The following is a 20,798-nucleotide window of genomic DNA, read 5'->3' on the forward strand; positions in this document are numbered from 1 at the left end:
GAAAAGGCTCTGGAATTTGGCAGATCAGAGTTTGAATCTAAGCTCCACCCTTTTCCTACTGAAACAAGTAAGCACCTATCTGTACCAGGTTCCTGGATAAAACTCCAGCAAGGTTCTTTGCTGCCCCTTCTCTGTAATTGACCTGAAATTCACCTGCCTGCCATAAACATCCCTGTTCTGTCCCCTCAGGCAGCACGGTACCAGAGCAATCCAAGAGTCCTTCACATATTTGTAGCTGGGTTTGTGTGCCCTAGGGACCTGTCTGGGTTAATCACCCCAATTCTTCAACCACTCCTCACATGACTTGGTTTCCTGACCCTCCACTAGCTGAGTCACTCTCGAAAGTTAACTCCAGAGCTCCACGGACCCGACTCATTCTAGACTCTGAGTGAGGGTGAGCGGCTGGGGAAAGAGTTGTTCAGCTAGGGGTCGAAGCTTGAGACACCTAAGCCTCAACCCACTGGGGGCTGGGAAAGCTCGCACGCAGAAGGTGGCCGCCGACCCTCTGGAGGCGTCCTCCAGGGGAGGCTGTGAAAGCTGTTTACACCGTGACACACGGAACACCGCGTCCAGGATCAGTTTGGTACATCTTTTGGTACATCTTTCTGCCGGGCAGGAAAACGAAACGCGACCACTTGCACTGTTTACTTCCCGAAGATAAAAACACTGCACGGGCTTACGCAATCTTCCCGTCCGGGCTCTTTTTAAATGCCTCCAGGATCCCCTTCCTCTTCTGCGGCGCGCCCGCCCGGCCCCGCCCGGAAGGCAAACCACCTGCCGCCCTAGTTCCTCTGGCGCTTTAAACAAAATACGGCCACTCCCGGACCTTCTCGGAAAGAACCGTAGGCCGGAAAATGAAACCAGGCCGCAGGGAGGGGAGGCGCGGAACCCTAACGCGGCGCCGGCAGGTACCTCGGGGTGCACGCCACGCCGCGCCCACGTGCAGGACCTGCCGCTGAGCCGGCTGGGGCGGCGCCACGTGAACGCGGCGTGCGGCGTACCGGGGCGGGGCTGAGCGCGCGCTGATCGGCCCGTGCGCTGCGCAGGCAGCCAATCCGCGCGCCCACCCGCGCGCCCGGCCCGCCCCACTCACTGGGCCCCGCCCCGCCCACCGGGCCCCGCCCCGCCCGTTCCTGCCCCTCCCGCCACCGCCTAGTGTCCCCGGGTGACCTCTCCCTGGGCAGCCGGGCTCAGCTGACCTGCGCGCCCAGCATCAGCCCTGGGAGGGCGAGGCGGCGGCCGCTGGGGCAGGGCTCCACCTGCAGGCTCCTGCCTGGCCTCCCACGGCGGAGGCCCCGCGGACACCTGCCTTCTGCCTGCCCCTCTTTCTCCCCCAGCTTCTGGGCCACCTCCATGCCCGCAGCCTGGCTCCAGGAGGTGTATCGAGGGCGGCAGAGCCTGACACCCTAAAGTATGCCTCCTGGCGTAAGGATTATTTTGAGCTGGTTATTTTAGAGAGACCGCAGGCACAGGAGAAGTTACCCTTTTTATAAGAAAAATTCACATTAGATGGGGTCCTGTTTCTGGGAGACAGTGCTGCTTCACAGGAGACACCTGTCTGCAGGGCGTGGCGGGGGTTGTGGACCACACCGTTCCTTCATTATGAAGCCCCCAGGCACTCATCCCTGTCCTTAGTTCAACTGCCTGGCAGCTTTTTGAGTCTCATATCTTTGTGGGCATATGTCTGTTCACCATAAAAACATTTTTTCCCTTCTATTGATCTTTTTATGAGGGAGAGGCAATCTTCATCGAACATTTTTCTTTCATTTCCTCTTTCCTTCTTTAAATGCCTGGTGGTCCGAGCTGCGTGTTGCTTATCTGCTCCCGTGGCCATGGGTGAGGAGCAGGCCTGTTGCCCAGAGGAGTTGGGAGCACTCAGCTAGCAGGTGCGGGGGTGCCACGCCCCGTCCTCTGAACTTTACCGTAAAAATTCTATTAAAGGAAAACACATGCATTGTGAAATGACTGGCAGATACAGAAAGGACCAAAGTATTCCTGCTTGTGGTCTCCTTCAGACCTCCTGTCTGCAGATATTTTTTAAGGCCCCAGAAGATAGGACGGTCAGCCCCCACCTGTGCACTGAATTTATGATCCACTCACTTCCATCGCTCATGGGGAATCAATTATTCAGCACAAGGAATTTTGGGTACCAAATCAATAACACCAGGAGTAAAGGAGAGTGAAGATTAAAAAAAAAAAAAAAAAAAAAATGGCTCACTGTGCAGCTTCTGGGATCTTAAGTTTCCTGACGGGATCGAACCCATGCCCCCTGCAGTGGAAGTGTGGAGTCTTAATCACTGGACTGCCAGGGAAACCCCGAGATTTAAAAAAAAAAAAAAGATTCCTTGGGAAAATATAAAAGGTAAATATGCAAAATTGGGAGGAAGGAGAGGAAGAGATATCTGGTATTGGACCAGAATGAGAGCAGTATGAATTTATATTTTTTAAAAGCATGTTTCCTAGCTCTATCCACTGAAAAGTCCCCAGAAACAATGGTAGCCCATGAGCAAAAATCAAACCAGAGCCCAGGTCTGACTTCTAACCACCATCCTCCAGTGAAAGAAACCAGGGCTCTTTGGAGCAGCCGCTGATCCCAAGGCTGACACAGGATATAGCAATAAAGCACCTGGGGTGCCAGAAAAACAAGGAAGAGCTCAAAAGGCAAAGGGAATGTGTCGAAAAGACATGGCAGCCGACTTGAAAGGGTGTCTGTTAAATCTGGGACGTTTTGAGCATTAAAATCCATCAGGTCAGGATTGGATTCTAACACATGTGATCATCATTTTAAAAATCCTCGAATTCATATGGATAATTTAAGAGAACATTCTTTTTGATTTTGGGAGGAACACGCTAAAGTATCTAGGGATGAAGTGTTAGGATGTCTGCAATGAAGTCTCAAGTGTTTCAGCAACAACGAAACACCCTGAGACAATAACACAGTAAAATGCAACAACCGCTGGGGAATCCAGGCAATGCGGGTCATCCCCTGTGCTGTGCCTGCAACTTTGCTAAATGCTTAACATTTTTTAAAGTAGAAAGTGATACAGATAGAAATGGAAAACTTCCTCCAGGCAAGGAGTATCACTCATTGCTGACACATGCAATGAAAGCTTGTGGACCTGAGAACTATTTTCTGAGTCATCGAACGTAAATCAAACATCTTGTTCGTGTAGACACACAAATAAAATACATAGGCAGTGAAAGGGACATGTCTGGGGCAAACGACTCCCAGGTGTCTTGTCCAACGTTCGCTGCAGAAAGGTTTCCATCTACTCCCAGGCCGCCTTCTCAGCAGGGCAGTGTCCCCCCAGGGAGGCTCACATGCTCGGAGGGGGCCTCTTTATAACGGACTCTGAGGAGGGTGGGTGCAGATCAAAAGAGCGACGTGGACATTGATAATTAAGAAGCACACGGGGTCACTGAAAAGGTCTCCTGAAACCAAGGTCCCCACTTTGGCCAGTTGTGCTGGGACACATTTCTGCTGTCATTTAAACATTTCATGTCTCCTTCATTACAGGAGGTCGGCCAGGCCTGCGCCATTCATTCATCACACACTTGCTACTATGGTTCTCAAGCCTTCGGGAGGAGACCCAGGACAGCCTGAACTCTGTTATCTCGTGTTCCAGGGCCCTCCTCTCAGGGGTTCTGATTCATTCTGCCCGTCCCCCCAGACGCCCTGTGTGAATGGGACACCAGGTGTCCCGGCTGGAGTAACTTAGGACTTCAATCTAAGTAACTCGAAGAGGACAGTGTCTAACCCAGACTAGTCCCCTTCTGAAAAAGAGGCATTTGACTTGTTAACCAGGCAGAACAACGGAGGAGAGGTACAACGCAGAATAAAACCTGTGGAAACGCCCCTCAGAGAAGTCATCAGAGCGGTGTTACAGGGTCAACAACACACGGAGGCTGAGGGGCTGCGGGCTCCCGAGCCAGGGGGCTACAAAGCCCAGAGCCTCTGGACACAGCACTGGCTCTGCAGCCTTGTGCTCCTTCCCTGAAGGGCAGGCTCCCCTGCGTGGACCTTCCGTGCGATCACTGTCAGGTGCTGGGAGAAGATTCCATTAGTAAGTTAATCAAGAAGAAAGAAAGACCCTCAAGTTAGAGAGTGATATCCTTTGAGGCCTGAAGTATTAATGTTCCTACTAATTCTTTAGTTAATTCCGTATGTGGTTATCAATCACATCAGGCCCAAGGCTGGACAAGGGGACACTGCCCAGGAGCTTACGGTCCAGCTGGGGAAATGGAGTGAACACACACTATGGCATAGGAACCACGATTACCTCTGGAGAGGGAGAAAGGGCTAGATCTTGCAAAGTAAAGGATTGCTTCTAATGTCTTAGTGAATTCAACACCTATAGACGTGTAGAGACTGATCAAGATTTGAACACTTGCCCTATATTTGTTATACCTCAGCTTAAAAACACATAAAACATAAGCCAATAACAGAAAAGACTCACTTAGGTCTTGGTGTAAACCACTTTTTTGTAATCACCAAAGACGTCAGGTATGTGGATCCCCAGATTAGGACCAGGTGACACTTCAGAGCAGGAGAGACTGTCCTGTTGTGACTTGTTCAAGTCGCCTATATACCAGCTCTTAGTGTGACGCACACTTTGTAGAGGGGATGAAGAAGAGGGATTAATGAAAACTGAAAGACCTACAGCATACCCATCAAGATAGCTAAATATACCACATGTATCACCAGTTAAAGGTAGGAATCATTACTGTAGGCCTTTGGGGACTAAAACTCAAATGCATATTGAAGAAACCAACCCTAACAGCATGAGAGGTGAAAGAGGATCATTAGAATCTCACAGTGCACTTGCTGGAAGAGATGACCCAGCCAATTCCTCCTTTTATAGAAGAGAACATAAGTCTCAAGAGATGAAGGGACCATCAGAGGCCCCCCAACAGGCAGAGACATCACAGGACTGGAATCAAGTCCCTCCTGCCCACCCAGTATGCTCTCCCATGCCCCCTGAGGTCGCCTGGGGCACCCCCAGGCCAAGGTCCACGTCACCCCTGCCCGGAACCCGGCGCCCTCGCAACAAGCAGAAAGACGTGGTGGGCGGGCAGAAGTCCAGACAGAGACTGGAACCCAGAACCAGCCTCGGCTGTTCCTCCTGGTCATCCGTCACCTTGGCAGGGTCTGTGAAATCGTTCTCTCTTTCTGCTCATCCAGAAAGTCGAGACAAAACCTTGCTTCTTGAAAGCTGAGAAAGCAGCTGCCATGAAGACGATGAATTCTTTTTGTTTGGTTTTTGGAACGGCTTTCTTGAGACATAATTCACCCATTTAAAACCAAGCAATTCTAGGACTTCCCTGGTGGTCCAGTGGCTAAGACTCCGAACTCCCAACTCAGGGGGCCCGGGTTCCATCCCTGGGCAGGGAACTAGATCCCCATGCTAAAACGAGGATTCCACGTGCCGCGACTAAGATCCAGTGCAGCCAAATTAATTATTTTTTTTAAAAAGCTATAAATAGGGAACAAGGTTTTAAAAAAGCATATTGCTTAGATTTTGTAGTTTTTATTTTTTAAAAAGCATCTGTATCCAATGTTTTGCGTTTTTTTTTAATAGTCATGGACAATACTGAGTGTAGCTGTCTTCAGAGTGTAGCTCATTCAGATGGCCACAGAATACTCCATAATGGGGCTATACCAAGAATGAACTCAGGCTTCTGTTCATGTGCTTTCGGGGTGTCTAAAGGGATTCCTAACAGAGTCTTAGGGGACACCAGCTGCCCAGGAGTCTCCCTCAGTGACACACCCGAGTGACACCTGGTGACAAAGAATGATGCCTGGTGACAGGCTGTGTGGGTGTCCACTTTATAAGGCAGCTCCAGACTCTTTCCCAGGCACTCGCGTCAGTTCACTCACCGTCCAGCAATATGTCAGACCACCCTTCTGGTTCACGTTCTACCCAACACTCCATAACGCCAGCCTTCCTGTCTGTCAGCAAAGAAGGGTCAAACGGTGCCTTCCACCGCGCTCTCCACCTGCACTTTCCTGAGCAGTGAAGAGGCGGGATTTCTTTTTCTCCTTCATCCCATTACACACTGGCTGATTTCTAAAAGGTTTTCCCAGGCCTTTGGTTATTTCTAACAGGAGCCAGAGAAAGGAACACGGCCACAGAGACACACAGGCCGCCCCCCTTGCTGGGCACAGCTGGTGCTCCTGGAGCGCGGATGACCGGTTTACCGTCATGCCCTGTATTATGTATTAGGAGGCATCCACAAATGAAGCCTGTAGAAGTTTTATAACGTGAAGAAACCAATTTCCTCTAAAGCAGTCTGTGACCACGTGACCTTTTCCTGCATTCAAATGACTTTATACAAAAAAGCTTTTATATCATCTGGGATTTGCACCAAACATGATTTCAGCTTGAAGTGGGTTCCGTGTTTTGTTCCCCATTTTTACGTCTGGGAAATGATATCATGACAGCAAACATGACTCATGGTAAAGTGGATGCTGACTGACTCATTTTTGTGAAAAAGGGATGACATTTGAGTTTTAGGCTTTTCGTGCAGAAGCCAGGCAATTTGCAGATTCAGATTCCTTTGCTGTTATTACTGCAAGTTGCTGATAACATTCTTGTTCTGATTTTCTACTCTGTCTGCTGACAGAATTGCTTTGAAACTTATCTTCATACTTTCCAGCCTGTAACCCAGGGCCATAAAAATAACTTGGATTCTATTTGTTGCTCCAATATGATGTTTTCAAACCTACTTCTCCAACAAGAGGCCATCCAGGGGTCATCGAGCCAAGGCACGAGGGTTGGCTGAAGGTGGGTCAGGTATCCGCCATCCCAGTTTGCTCGGGATGAGGAGGCAGCTGGCTCTGGGGACTGTCGATGCTAAAATGGGGAGATCTCAGGGGCACAGACTCGACTCCTGGTCGGGGAACTAGAAGACTGTCTGGAGAAGACTTTTGAGAATCCCTTGGACAGTGAGGAGATCAAACCAGTCAATCCTAAATGAAATCAACCCGAATATTCATTGGAAGGACTGATGCTGAAGCTGAAGCTCCAGTACTTTGGCCACCTGATGCAAAGAGACTCATTAGAAAAGACCTGATGCTGGGAAAGACTGTAGGCAGGAGGAGAAGGGGATGACAGAGGATGAGATGGTTGGATGGCATCACCAACTCAATGGACATGAGTTTGAGCAAGCTCCAGGAGACAGGGAAGGAGATGGAAGCTCGGCGTGCTGCAGTCCACGGGGTCGCAGAGTCAGACACGACTGTGTGACGGAACAGCAGCAGCGGGTACTGAAGATTGCAAATGCCGCAGGGCAACTAAGCCTGCGTGCTGCAACTAAAGAGTCCGTGTGCTGCAATGAAAGATCCCGCATGACGCAACTAAAATCCGATGCAGCCAAATAAATATTTTTTTAAAAAAAAGAACGGTCAACGCTGATTTGACTTGAAAGCCAGTTTCTTCTTACAAAAAGCGTCTGTCTGGAGATCAGCCCAGAGCAAAACAGATCTCTGCAGATGTCCGCTTGCCAAGTCCCAATCCTGAATCTTCTCACGGTTACTCAGCAGTCACCGAGCCCCGCAGCCCCACTGTGACCGGCCCCCTCTGCTGACCACGCGACTCTTAACAGTAACGTGCCCAGCATGTCCACAGGTCAGCTGGGGGCAGTCGTGGAAGTCGCCCCAACTCTCTCTCCCTCCACATCCGATCCATCCACAGACCTGCCGTCTCTACCGCCTGAATACATCGCCTGCAGTCTGGTCCCAGGAGGGCCCCCACGTGCCAGCCTGAAGATTTTATAATATAGTTGATTTGTGCCTGCCCTCCACCAAGTCCCTCCCGGGCCCTCCCATCCCACTGCAGGAAGGAGGCCAAGGCCTTACAACGGCCTTGAGGACCCACACCACCCACCCACCCACCCCTTCTGAACCGTGACCCACACCCAGCCCACACCAGCCCCTCCCACCTCCAAACTCAGCCCACTGCAGCCGCGGGGCCTTTGCGTCTACACACCCCCCTGCCAGACACTCTCCTAAGAAACCACATGGTTCACTCCCCACTCCCTTCGGTCCCTGCTCAAATGTCCCCTCAGTGACCATCCTATTGCAAACAGCAGCACCCCCCAACCCTGCCTTCCCTGGTCTCTCCTGTGTTATTTTCCTACCCAGCGCGGAAACCCCGTGGACAGACGCGGTGCTCACTGACTCGCCTGTTACGTCTGTCTCCCCGTCAGAATGGAAGCCCACGAGGGCAGGCATCTGACCAGATCCCTGCTGCACCCTTGGCACTTCACCCGATCCTGCTCCACGAGGCGAAGGACAGACACGTGCCGCGCAATGGAAGGACTTCTGGAGGCGACTGAAGTAACATCGCAGGGTCGGGGTCGTCCAAGGCAGCCCATCTGGCCTCCCAGTGCGTCTCCTGCCTTTTCTCCCAAGTTCCTCAGCTAAAACTCTTTCCTTGTGTTCCCCAAACATCCGTTTTCTGATGTTTCCCCAGAAAAAGGTGGCCCTTGCAGATGGATGGCTGCGTGGTGGGGGCCTCCCTCCTTTGATGCAGATTCACAGAGCCCCCCACCCCACTGAGTTTGGGAAGGTCCCTTGCACCCCCAGACCTGCCAGAGACCCTCAGTCACATCCAGAGCCCAAGCGGCAAGAAGTCTGGAAGCGCCCTGAGGGCTTCCTGGTCCCTGAGGTGCAACAAGAGCGTTCTCAGGAGTGCTGGGTTCTCCTTGTTCATGGCCTTGAAGTGGGTTTGCTGAAGCTTGACCAGCCTCCTTGTTAATGAAATGGAACTGACTGGAAATGTCACCATGTACCTGTATGCTAAGGATGAGACTGTCTCATGAATCTTTCTGTCCAGGCATCAACCAAGTACCATTAAATCAAAATTTCTGGCACATTAGACTTTTTAAATAAAAACCCCAGTTAACCCAAGTGTGGGCTTCTGTGGTGGCTCAGACAGTAAAAAATCCTCCTGCAATGTGGAAGACCTGGGTTCGATCCCTGGATTGGGAAGATCTCCTGGAGGAGGGCAAGACAGCCCACTCCAGTGTTCTTGCCTGGAGAATCCCCACGGACAGAGGAACCTGGCGGGCTACAGTCCATGGGGTTGCAAAGAGTCAGATGTGACTGAGCGACTAAGCATAGCCGAAGTGTGCGGCCAGAAATAAGACAGATGGTGCCCTGGAGCCCCGTCCCCGGCCGGCACCTGCCGCCCCGCCGCCCTGGGGCCGCCAGGGGCCAGGCCTTCCCTAGCGTCCGCTCCGGTCTTTCTCCCTCTCTCTTCCTGTATCTCGCTAAGCTCCTGTCCACCCCCACGGGCTGATGGAACCCTGTTCTCCCTCTGACTGGACGGGCCCAGGTCCCCAGGCCTCCGGATGAGCCCAAGCAGCCTCAGGGGGAGGCTTCCCTGAACCCCACTAGAGGTTCAGCAGGTCAAGCCCACAGTCAAAACACCAAAGCAGTCGGTCCTCGGAAAGAACACATTTGTTCCCTCAAAAGCATCAGCACCCCTGCCTGTCCCAGCAGGGGCAGCCAGGGTGGGACAGCCCCACACCCTCCCGTTGCTCACACACCGCCTGCCTAGCCCCTGCCCAGGGCTTCAACATGCCCCCCACCCCGGCTGCGCCCCCCGGCTCAGTCCCTGGACACAGAAGCAGCCAGTATCCAGACGGGCCATCTCAGGCCAGTGGGATGAGAGTCCGCTTCTCCCTGGCACTCAGGACACCTTCAGTTGCCACTCTCCTGAGACGTCAGCCCAGACCCTGGAGCTGCTGGGAGAGGCTGTCCAGGGTGCCCAGGACAGAGTCCCTGGAGGACACAGTCCAGTGGGGGGACCCCCCCTGCCTCCCACAGCCCAGCTTAGCTAAGGAGCTTGGAGGGGCAGACAGAGCAGGAAGCATGTGTGACAAGCATCCAAGCTGGGGAGAAGCATCGGTCTCTGGGCCGGAGCTGGAGCAATCTCAGGGTGCCACCCCCTTTGTTTCCAAATGGTCAGCCAAGGGCTGTCTGCACCTCCCAGTACCCACTGGAGATCAGGAGGAACAGGAAGGCCACCCACAAAGGAGCTGGGTGCTGGGAGACAGGTGATGGCTCAGGCAGGCCTGCCCTGGGAAAACCCTGTGAAGTTCAAGAAGAGACTCATGTCCCCTGCAGGGGAGGAGGGGGGCGGGGGGCGTGCTGGAGGCTCAGACACTTCATGGATCCACAAATCCTGAGCACATGTGAGCAATGGGCATTTTTAACTCCACAGGGAGAAGAGAAGAGCATCCACCTGCACGGGGCCCACAGGTCTGAAACCACGAAGGTGCAGACCACACTCAGGCGCGCAGCATCAGGTGCTGTTGTTAAGGACCTAACTGTCCTACCCAGAAGCACCAAAAAATAGTGACCATCGTCAGAATCACAAGTGTGTCCGCCTTGCTTACATTTATGTCTTTATTTTAGATTACACGTGGGAGCATGACCGTAAATCTTGCAGTGATCAGGGAATCTGACAGTCTTACTTTGGCTCTACAACTGCTTACCGCAGAGAAAACTGGAGTTTTGGACAAACTAACCAGGCACAAAGATTTATGAAGCACTTGCAACCGCCTGGCTGGACAGAAGTATGAGATCCAGACCCTCCCCAAATCGAGGGCAAGCAAACTGAGCACAAGTAAGTGTCTGCAAGAGCCCCATCTGCACAGAATAGATGGAAAACAGGGCAGAGAAGACTTGAACTTGAGCAGGGCCTTAAGGCAGGACCAGAAGCTGGTGTGTGTATCCACGTGTGTGCAGATGTACCAGGAAGGATGGTACATCTCCCCCTCCCCAACCCGGGAGGGGGCGGTTGGCTCCCCCAGGGGAGAGGATGCGGGCGGGGAGCCCAGATGTGGGAGCATGGGGGTCCTGGGGGCCACCACTGGATGCTGAGGACATGGACCACAGCAGAGGACATACTTTAAGGGAACAGGAAAGCGTTAGAGGGGCACAGCTCAGGGATCGAAGGCCTGGGAGGACAAAGCAGAAGATCCTGTGGGGAACAGAGGCCCTCAAGGAAATGAGATGGACGGCCTGGCTGGCAGGTCCTTCCCTGGGGCAGAGTCTCTGAGATGGAGCCTCCTGCTCAGCAAGCTGCCCCGGACCCACAGGAGGAGAGCGCCCCACGACACGGCCTGCCTGCACCAGAGCAGAGGGCGGTGCTGGCCCCGCGCCGGAGCGCAGGGGCTGATGGAGGGACGGGGGACCAGCCCAGCCTTCTGGAGGGTAGAGTCGGGGTCTGCTCTTTGCAATCCTACTGGGAGAGAAAGGAAGGAGAGAGCCCGAGTTGGGGTCCAAAAACCCACTGCCAGCAGCTCACTGGTGGGAACCCCTCAGGTGCCTCCTCTCCTGTGATGGAGGCACTGGTTTGTGCCTCCACTCCCGGCAGGGGACAGGGCAGGTCCCTGGGCAGCTGCAGCAAATCATCTGACTGAACCAGGGCACTGAGTCCTGCCCCTGACAGGTGTGACCTCAGGGCCACGGGAGAGACGGGAACACGACTTGTCTCCACGTGCAGCCCCATGCCCTCCTCGGGCCTCCCTCAGGGACTCAGAAGATTCAGGCATCTGAGTTTCTCTCTGCTCTTGTCTAACGTGGAAAACGCTGCTGGTCCATAACTGCAGACTTTTCAGGCTGCGCAGTCTCAGCCTGACGCACAAAGTACCACATCCCCACCTAGCCTATCATCGCAGGCCGAGTTGGAAAGGCAAAGCATCCGTCCGGTTCTGCTCTGCCCCAGAGCTGACCGCTGCATACAGAGCCTCACTCCTTCACCCTTGCAGTGGACGTAACAGCCCCGGGGTGGTTGAGAGGGTAAGTGCACACATGCAGAGCTCTCACCCCCGGACTGGAAGGTGCTCCCTAAGGGTGAGTTTGGTTTCTCATGGTTATTTATTATGAGAACCTCATCCCTCTCCCCATCCCTTCTGAAGGTGGGACATGCAGGAACACCTAGGACTCCACCATCTAAAGATATTTTTTTCAGCTCCTCCACCTGGAAGTGTCCCAAGAATTTGGTCCAAGCCCCAGACTCGGAACGGAGCACCCCTCCACCCCCTTGAAAATCACCATCCAGCCTGGTTTCAAAGTCCTCCAGAGGGGGACGTGCCAGGTTCACAGATTTAATCACCCGATTCGCCGCCTTCCCCCTGGGTTCCCACATAAGTTTTTGCTGCCCCCTTTGTTCTCACGATTTTCCCTGATGGTCCACATCAGGATGTTTCATTCTCACTCTAGCCCATCTCAAGATTCCAGCAGTTCAACCAAGGGTCCCACTCTGTTCCCCTCCCCCCACACACAGCCACCAGCACCCTGGAACCACCAAGGAGAGAGGGAGGGTGTGAGCATGGTGAACATGTGAATAGCATGAACATGGTGCTGGCATGTCATCCCCTCGGCTGGCGGGGAAGGTCATCGAAGGTTTCTGCCCACCACCCCAGCCCCACCGTTCACCCCTTTTGGGCTACATGGTTCCTGCTGCTGTCATCACAGCAGGTGGATCACACCCGGGGGGTGTGACTACAGGTAGAGAACCTCCAGCGTGCCTGGCGCACAGCAGACGCTCGATCTGAAGAATGAATGAGTGAAGGAGCAAATGAATGAGCAAGCAAGCAAGTGGTGTGCAGTCACGGAACCCTGTCCTCATTACATTCAGTGCCATCGATTGAGGCCCTCCAGAGGCAAGGCACAGGCTGAGAACCAAAGCCTGAGTGGCGATCTGTTTGTCGCCCCAGGCCCACTGCCATGAAGGGCAAGGCCAGGTCCCAGCAGGTTCGGGTCCCCACAAGCTGACCCACTCGCACACCACGAGCTTCCTGGCCCTCCGCTGCCAACACCCTAGGGTCAGAGGAAGGGAGCGGCAAGCGGTCTCTGCGAGGTCACGAGCCACCAGCATCCTCCAGAGAGGGGCAGGCCCCATCCAGCCACCGGCTCCAGTGACCACTGGACCTTCAGCTACCCCCGGCCTGGGGTGGGACTGCTAGGGCTTCTGTAATACCCACTGTGGTTTTCCCCTCCCCTACCCCGGACCTTTGTAATGGGCCCTTCACTAAGCTCTTCTCAGCTTGCCTGGAGTGAGCGGGCTGAGTGCTTCCTGCCAGGCCCTGACCCAGCTGGTCTCGGAATCTGTCTCGCAAGACACAGAAACACAGCCTAGGAGACACAGCGGTCAGTTAGCCTTCTGGGTGTGAGCCACAAAGGAGTCCTCCATCTGGCTTTTCGTCGTTTTGCAGGGAGAGAAGCAAAGTCTTTTCATTTCCCATTTTTTTAGTTATTTTTAAAAAATACTTAATAGATTCAGATTCAAATTCTTTAAAGTATGAGTGAGTGAAGATGCTCAGTCATGTCCGACTCTTTGCGACCCTATGGGCTATAGCCTGCCAGGCTCCTCCATCTATGGAATTTTCCAGGCCAGAATACTGGAGGGGGTTGCCATTTCCTTCTCCAGGGGATCTTCCAGACCCAGGGATTGAACTCAGATCTCCGGCATTGCGGGCAGACTCTTTACCAGCTGAGCCACCCCTTTAAACTTTATACTTTATACTTTAAAGGGCTTTTTAAAGGGCTCCCCCCTTTAAAGTATAAAAGAGTATATATATGTACACTGAAGTCTCAGTATATATACTGTGCATATATTCTGTGTATATCTATATGTATAGAAGTCTCTAGCAGTGGGATTGTTCCAGGGATGGAGTGCTGCAGCCCCTCTCACAGGCTGACCTCTCCACCTCCTGGCAGGTCCCGATGCTGTCTCATCACCGAACTGGACTGCACGTACCTGGTCTCACCCTAATTTCCACTCACTGCGTTTATTTCTCAACAGGAGGTCCCAACCCAGTCAAGTGGGGAAGTTCTGCTTGGACCGCAAGCCTGCCCAAGCCCCTCCCTGACTCACAGCAAACCTTCCGAAAAAGCCACAAGGCCCGTTTCTCACACTCTGGACCCTTCAGGAATCAGTATTCATGGAACAGAGAGGCAGGGTTCGCCTGTCAAGGCAGCAATGTTCTTCTCTTCAGACTACGGAGAAAAGTCAAAACATGGTGGGCAGCGTGAGGACCAAGGTCTGCTGTGTGTGACTTAATGAGGCTGTCAGAGAGGGAAACCTCCACAGGTGAACATCGGCTCAGACGCCCAGGGACCTACTCCTCCTGCGCAAGACGGGCTCCCTCCGAGTGAGCAGTGGCTGTGCCTCCCAGGAGTCTGCCTCCAGAGACCCATGGACGCAGTAGATAAATGACCATTCACACTGCAGCTACACGAGGTCAGGTGGGGACTCCGGGGAGTGTCCAAGACATGGCAGCCCCGTTACATACGGAATAATGGAGCCATTGAAGCCGGTCACTTTGGGACCACACATCATCAGCCGAGGACCTGACAGAACCCTCAGTCCCCACACTGAGCTGTCACCTGCCTTCTCAACATCCCTACAGGCCGGGAGTGCAGACCACGTCCCTTCACAACCAGGACCTCACAGTGGCACCATAGCAACCTCCGTTTAAGGGACAAAGGCCAGTAGGGTAATCGGGGCAACCCTAGCATTAATCTGACGATGAACTGGGATGACGAGAGAAGTGTAGAGACGCCAGAAAGGTGGGTGGAGGCAGAGGGAGGAAGCCACGCAGCCCGTCCCCAGTCCCCAGGTGTTCGAGGGGGCGTCGCTGGCATGGGTCACTGGTACCCAGGCAGGGGTGGGGAAGCCTTGGGTCCGAGTGACAGTGGGTCCCCGAGCCCTTGCCAACAGAAATAGAAAAAGCAGGAGTCAATCAGACGGCTCTGTTTGGAAAGTAAACCGAGCCTCCTCCATCCATCCTGGGCTCCGACCTGAGGATGGAGCGTCCTGGCCCACCTCTGGAGTGCCCGGGGCACAGCAAGGCCTCCATCACCCCGCCAGGAAAATGGGCCACGGGAGTAGCTGGGGCTTTTCTGCAGGGGAGCAGGGCCTGCAGGTGGGCCGGGTGGGAAGCTCGGTGCAGGCTGCCGGGCACAGGGAGGCAGGTCTTGCCTGGTAGGCGGGCCGCTCCTCTGCCGGCTGCCCCGCGCGCCTCTCACTCGTCCCACACGTCCCAGCTGACGCGCTCGTATTGCGGATGAAGAAACCGAGACTCCGGTAGGCTAAACGACTTCCCGAGAGTCAGAGGGGAGGTAGAAAAGGCCGGAGGCAGGACTCCCACTCGGATCTGCTTCCACACCTGCGTGCTCCCCCGCCCGTCTCTCCGGGAGGCTCGGACCGCAACCCGAGCGCGCCGCCGAGACCCCACGCTCCCAACCTCTCGCCACTTCTGGCCGCCATAGAACACTCCCCTCCCAAATCTTCAGCCCGCGGGGAGAGCCCGATTCCACCTGCATCTCAGAACTTGCCGCGGCGCGATCCGGGTTTGTCCAAGTACCGCGACCCACGCTCTGCGCGCGGCCTTTGCCGTGCGCGCTGCGCACCGGCTCGGGCACGTGGGGATCAGCCCACCGGGTGGCCGGAGGCGGCGACGCGGGGTCGGAGGGGCCGCACGGAAGGAGAGGGGCAGTGCGGGGCCGGCGGGCACACCGCGGCGCCCGGCTCCCCGCGCCCTACCGGCCTCCCCGGGCACCTGGCCGCTCAGGTCTCCCACCCCGGCCGGGGCGCGCTCCGCGGGGACCCCGCCTACCTTTTCGGAAGGGCATTGCGGAAAAGTGCTCCCGGGACACTGAGGCCGAGCGACGTCCGAGTGCCAGCCCCGTGGCTCGGGGGCGCCTGCGGGCGCCGGGTGTCGGGCGAGGGAGGGGAAAGGGACATATTTGGGCAAAGGCCGGCGCGTCACCGGCGGAGGGAGGAACCGCGGCGGAGCGGGAAGCGCGGCCCCGGGGCGGGCCTCACGGAAACCGTTTAACCCTTGCTCCCCCGGCCGGCCGGCCAGCGCCGGCGGTCTCCCAGCCACTGCTAGGGTCTGGGTCCCGAGCTCCCCGACGCCTGGCCTGCCTCTCCTGACGCATCTGAGCGGAAACTCCTGATCCGGAACAAAAATCTACTCCCTTATCAAAGCCTTCGGGCTGCTGGGAGCGCTTCATCCCTGGAAGTGTTGGGAGAACTTTATTCCATTTTAATCTTTTTGTCCTCAGACCCAGGAGATGGCTCCAACGCTGGCTGAACTGATTTGAAATTAAATGAGGGCTGGAGGGAGCAGCCACACGCACAGCTCAATAAGTATGTTAAAAAAATAATGATGGTAGTGGGACTTAGGGAACTGTAACCCAGAGAAATGGAGGAGGGGCGTCGCCCCTCAAGTTACTGGTTTGCTTGCGAGACCAGCACCTGAGAAAATGCTTTATAATATGATGGACTCAAAAAGCCTCAAAGGCAGGTCATCCTTCCAGTCAAGTAGGAGTTAATTCCTGTGACAAGTGCTATTTCACGTTACAGTTTGAAGATGTTAGCACAATCTCCTGATCTAATATTTAAAGCATCCATGCAAATAGTAATTGGCATTTCTATGTAGTGAAAACTACCAACCAGGTGAGCTGGAAAAATCAAAGCCCATAGTTTGGTTTCTAAAATTTTTTTCTTAATCAGAATCAGAACCATTACTGGTTAATAGTCCTGACTACCTCCTCACCCCCACCCCCGCCCCCAGCCCCACCGCACCCTGTTTTGAAAGAAGGAAGTGGCCATTGGGTCAGACTGTCAAGGGCCCTGGTGGAGCCTTTTGGAAAGACACTGTTACATGGACCCCGCTGGAGAGCTGGCTAGTGAGCCCTGGTGAGTGTGGGCTTCAGTCTGCCCCCTGGAGCAGGAAGTGAAGGACAGCTGGGGGAGCCCCAGATTCAATTCCACGCTCAGCTCCCTCTGCCCTTTTCCCGCTGTGAGCATAATGCCTGGTGGCCGTGCACTTTACTCCATGGTCTGAGCTGCCACGGAAGGCACATTTTATCTAAGGCCAGATAAAGTGCACAGGACCGCACATCACAGATGCAGACTGCTCTGAGTCACCGAAGCCAGAGGACGTGCACTTTGCGATGACAGCCCTTTTGTCCTTCTGGTTGGCACCTTTACTGCTCTATGGACTTGAGTGACTGACTGTGAAATACAGTAAGGAATCTTTGGTCTTTGTACCGGTTCTTGGCACACAGCTCCTAAAACCTTTGAAATCACTGGGGTGATCTTCTGTATGCTAGTGAGAAGAGCGGTGGCCAGGAGCCCCTCAATAGTTTCAGGATAGGAGCGGGTGGTCAGAAAGACCCAGCATGATTAGAGGACTGGACATGGAGCTCAATCACCAATGGGCAATGATTTAATTAATCATACCTCCAAAACGAAACCTCAGTCAAAAACCCCACCATGGCAGGGTTGGGAGAGCTTCTGGATGGTGGGCATGTGGAGGTGCTGGGAGGTTGAGGCACCCAAGGAGACCTGGAGGTTCTCTGCCCCCCTTCCCTCTCACCTGCCCCCTGCATCTCCTCTGTGTAGCTGCTCCTGACTTACATCCTCTATGTTATCGTTAGTTGCTCAGTCATGTCCGAGTCTGTAACCTCGTGGATTATAGCCCACCAAACTCCTCTGTTCATGGAATTCTCCAAGCAAGAATACTGGGGTGGGTAGCCATCCCCTTCTCCAGGGGCTCCTCCTGACCCAGGGATTGAACCTGCATCTCCTGCATTGCAGGCAAGTTTCTTTAGTATCTGAGCCACCATAGTAGCCAGTGAAGTAAATACTTTCCTGGCTCCTGTGAGCTTGTCTAGCCAGTTATCAAACCTGAAAGGATGGGGTTGGAGGAACCCCACTTTGCAGCCAAACTCAACAGAAAATGGTACCCTGGGCAGTACTTGTGACGGACATCTGAAATGGGGCAGTCTTGAGGGACTAATCCCGTAACCCCTGGGATATGGGCTAAACCCGGGTAGTTTCAGAGCTGAGTTGAACTTCAGGACATCCAGTGGGACAACTGGCTGTTGGTGTGGAAAACCTACACATTTGGTACCAGAAGGGCTGAGTAAAACCAGTTCAGATTCATGCAGCCTGATCTGTCCACTTTGAGTATAATGCAGCGTAGGAAACAGGACTCCTTACAGTCTGGTTTCCCTCCCATGTTCAGAGAGCAGCCCTCTCTGATTTTTGTGGTGTCTGTTTAACAAGCCTGAGAACATTTGTTCTTTCACCACCAGTCAGAGGCAGCCAACAAGGATTGATGTCAACATCTAATAACAGAGTGCTTCTGCTTGTCCCTTGCAGAAGGGAGGAAATAGCCCAGGCAAGTTCCCACAAGAGGTAAGAGTGTCATGGACAGTGGGATTTGCTGAAGCACTAACTTATCACAGGCAGTGCTGGTGGGGAATGCGCTGGGGTGGTGGGTCATAACTTATCACAGGCAGTGCTGGTGGGGAATGCGCTGGGGTGGTGGGTCACGGTCCTCTGGTTTACAGATGTGGAGGAAAGGTCGGGAGCAATTTGAAATTGAGAATACGTTCCCAGGTCCTGTCACCAATGTAACATGAGTCATAAACTAAGTCATATCATCAGTGTTCAGCAAATTTCAATTGTGTCAGCTGACATTTTTGTCTTCAGTCTAATGGAGTATTGATTCAACACTTCTTCTCTGCTAAGGAGCTCTTGGTGCATCGAAGTGACATTTTTAAAACCTACCCTAATTTCTAGAACTGTGAGGAAACTTCAGGGCCTCCCCTAGGCCCTAGCTGATCAACAGTTTAGGATGGTCACCATCAGCGGAATCATCTGAGGTCCTGAGGCCAGAGGCACTCAGCTCGCAGGCAGGCGAGGAGAGGAGGCAGGAGGGCTGCTCACACAGATCGCTGGGCCTCAGCCCTTGTTTCTGATTCAGTCTGGGGTGGGGCCCAGTAACTGCCCCATCTGGCAAGAAGCCCAGGTTATAAGGATGCTGCCGGTTCTCCTGGTTCAGACTGCGCTTAGAGAACCAAGAGGAAAGCTTAGATGCGAGGCAGGGGACTGGAGGAGCCAGATCAGAATCTCGGGCTCTGTTTCCCCAGGACATGAGCTGCCTTCTCCTGGCTTTGGTGCCCTGTGCCCAGGCTCTTGGCAGGAAATGCCCAGGGCACAGCCTCTGGTTTTCTCTCTGCAGGAAGAAAAGGGTCCCCACCCAGATTTCTTTTCTGATTCATACGCAGAAGGCTTTCGTGTCCTCTCATAGGGACAGGAACACTCAAATAGGAAGAGATCTCACAGTCCACCAGACTCCCCAGGAGGAGTGTCCAGGGGCTGTCCCCACTGCGCTGGCTCCCACAGCCTGGCCGCCCCCTCATTCTTCCCGGCTCCTGGGTGTCTGCAGACCCACAGTCCCCACAGGGGAGGGCGGATGCAAAGAGCAGAGCTGAAGAGTGAGAATCCCCACTTCGTGCTTCCTAAGCTGGGTGACAGCCCCCTTGGAGCCTCCGTGTTTGGTCCATAAATGGGGAAGCTGCCTCCTTCGTGGGTTGCTTGTAAGGATTCGAACTCATGTTTGCCTGGAGCACAAGTGCCCAGTAAGAGGTATTAATAGTTATTAGTAACATTAATAATAGATCTGAAAGCGGAGACAGGCTCCTTCCAGGGTCGTTGAGTGGGAAGGGTCCCTGCAGAGGAGGTGAGTGATGGGAGCGCCTGGGGAGGCATGGAGTGGGGGCACGTGGCTAGCCCAGGGAACGTGGGGTCTGAGGTTCAGGGGGGTCAAGTGTAGCAAGAAGAATCCAGCTGCGGGCAGATGAGCTCCCCTTGACTGCATTTTACCAAAAGGTAAGTGTGTGTCTGTGTGTGACGATGAAAGGGTCAATGATCCATAGTATCAGAGCATGACCATTAAGTGTAGTTCTATGGAAATAGCCAATACATGCATGGAAACAACAAATGTCCATCAACAGATGAACGGATAAAGAAGATGTGGTACACATATACAATATTACTCAGCCATGAAAAGAGTGAAATCATGCCATTTGCAGCTACGTTGATGAACCTAGAGATTATCACACTAAGTGAAGTAAGTCAGAAAAAAAGACAAATACTGTGTGATGTGATATTATATGTGGAAGCTAAAATATGATACATATCTACAAAACAGAAACAGTATCACAGATCTTGAGAACAGACTTGTGTCTGCTAAGGGGTACGGGGTTAGGGGAGGGATGGATTGGGAGTCTTGGGTCAGTGGATGCAAACTATTATTTATAGGATGGATAAACAACAAGGTCCTACTGTAGAACACAGGGAACTATATTCAATATCCTGTGATGAACCATAATGGAAAAGAATAGGAAAGAGAGTATATGTGTATAACTGAGTCAGTTTGCGGTGGTTGTTAAAGTCAGTGAGCAAAAATACGGTGAGAAACAGGATACCGACAGGCTCACAGTCTTTCCCACAAGGTTTATTCATGACAATGGGGGAGAAGGCAGCTTTACAATGGAGAAACCAGGCAGCTGCTTTGGCCAAGGGACCAACGTGAACGCCTTCCGTGAGGGACCAAATTGGGCCTCTTGACACAGTGCGCTGAGAAGGACACAGCGTCACATCTTCGATGCTCTTGCCAAAAATCCGTACTCTGAATTTAATCTCGAGGAAACAACGGGCACCTAAAATAAGGGGCATTCTACAAAATAACTAGTTGGTACTTCTTCAAATACATCAACCTCACGGAGACAAAGACTGAGGAGGTGTTCCAGATGAAAGAGGGCTAACAGGTTCCTGCACCGCAAATGGACCACAAAGGGGACGCCAGCAGGACAGCTGGGGGAATGTGTTCACTTCCAGACTTTAATAACCATGCTGTATTTATGCAACAGTTGGGGGGTTGGAGTGAAGGGTTTTTGAGAATGCTGTGTACTGTGT

General features: G+C 53.5%; 1 protein-coding gene across 1 annotated transcript in view; it reads right to left on the minus strand.

The window, feature by feature from the left end:
* The window catches only part of PFKFB3 (6-phosphofructo-2-kinase/fructose-2,6-biphosphatase 3), an 80,358-nt gene extending 64,576 nt beyond the window's left edge, over positions 1–15,782 (minus strand). Inside the window, exon 1 of the mRNA XM_043478721.1 lies at positions 15,637–15,782. Coding sequence (XP_043334656.1) covers positions 15,637–15,652 — 16 coding nt within the window. The 5' untranslated portion in view covers positions 15,653–15,782. The remainder of the gene's footprint in view (positions 1–15,636) is intronic.
* Positions 15,783–20,798: the final 5,016 nt, after the last annotated feature.

This window comes from Cervus canadensis, chromosome 10 (genome assembly GCF_019320065.1).
Source record: "Cervus canadensis isolate Bull #8, Minnesota chromosome 10, ASM1932006v1, whole genome shotgun sequence".
NCBI classification, from domain to species: Eukaryota; Metazoa; Chordata; class Mammalia; order Artiodactyla; family Cervidae; genus Cervus; species Cervus canadensis.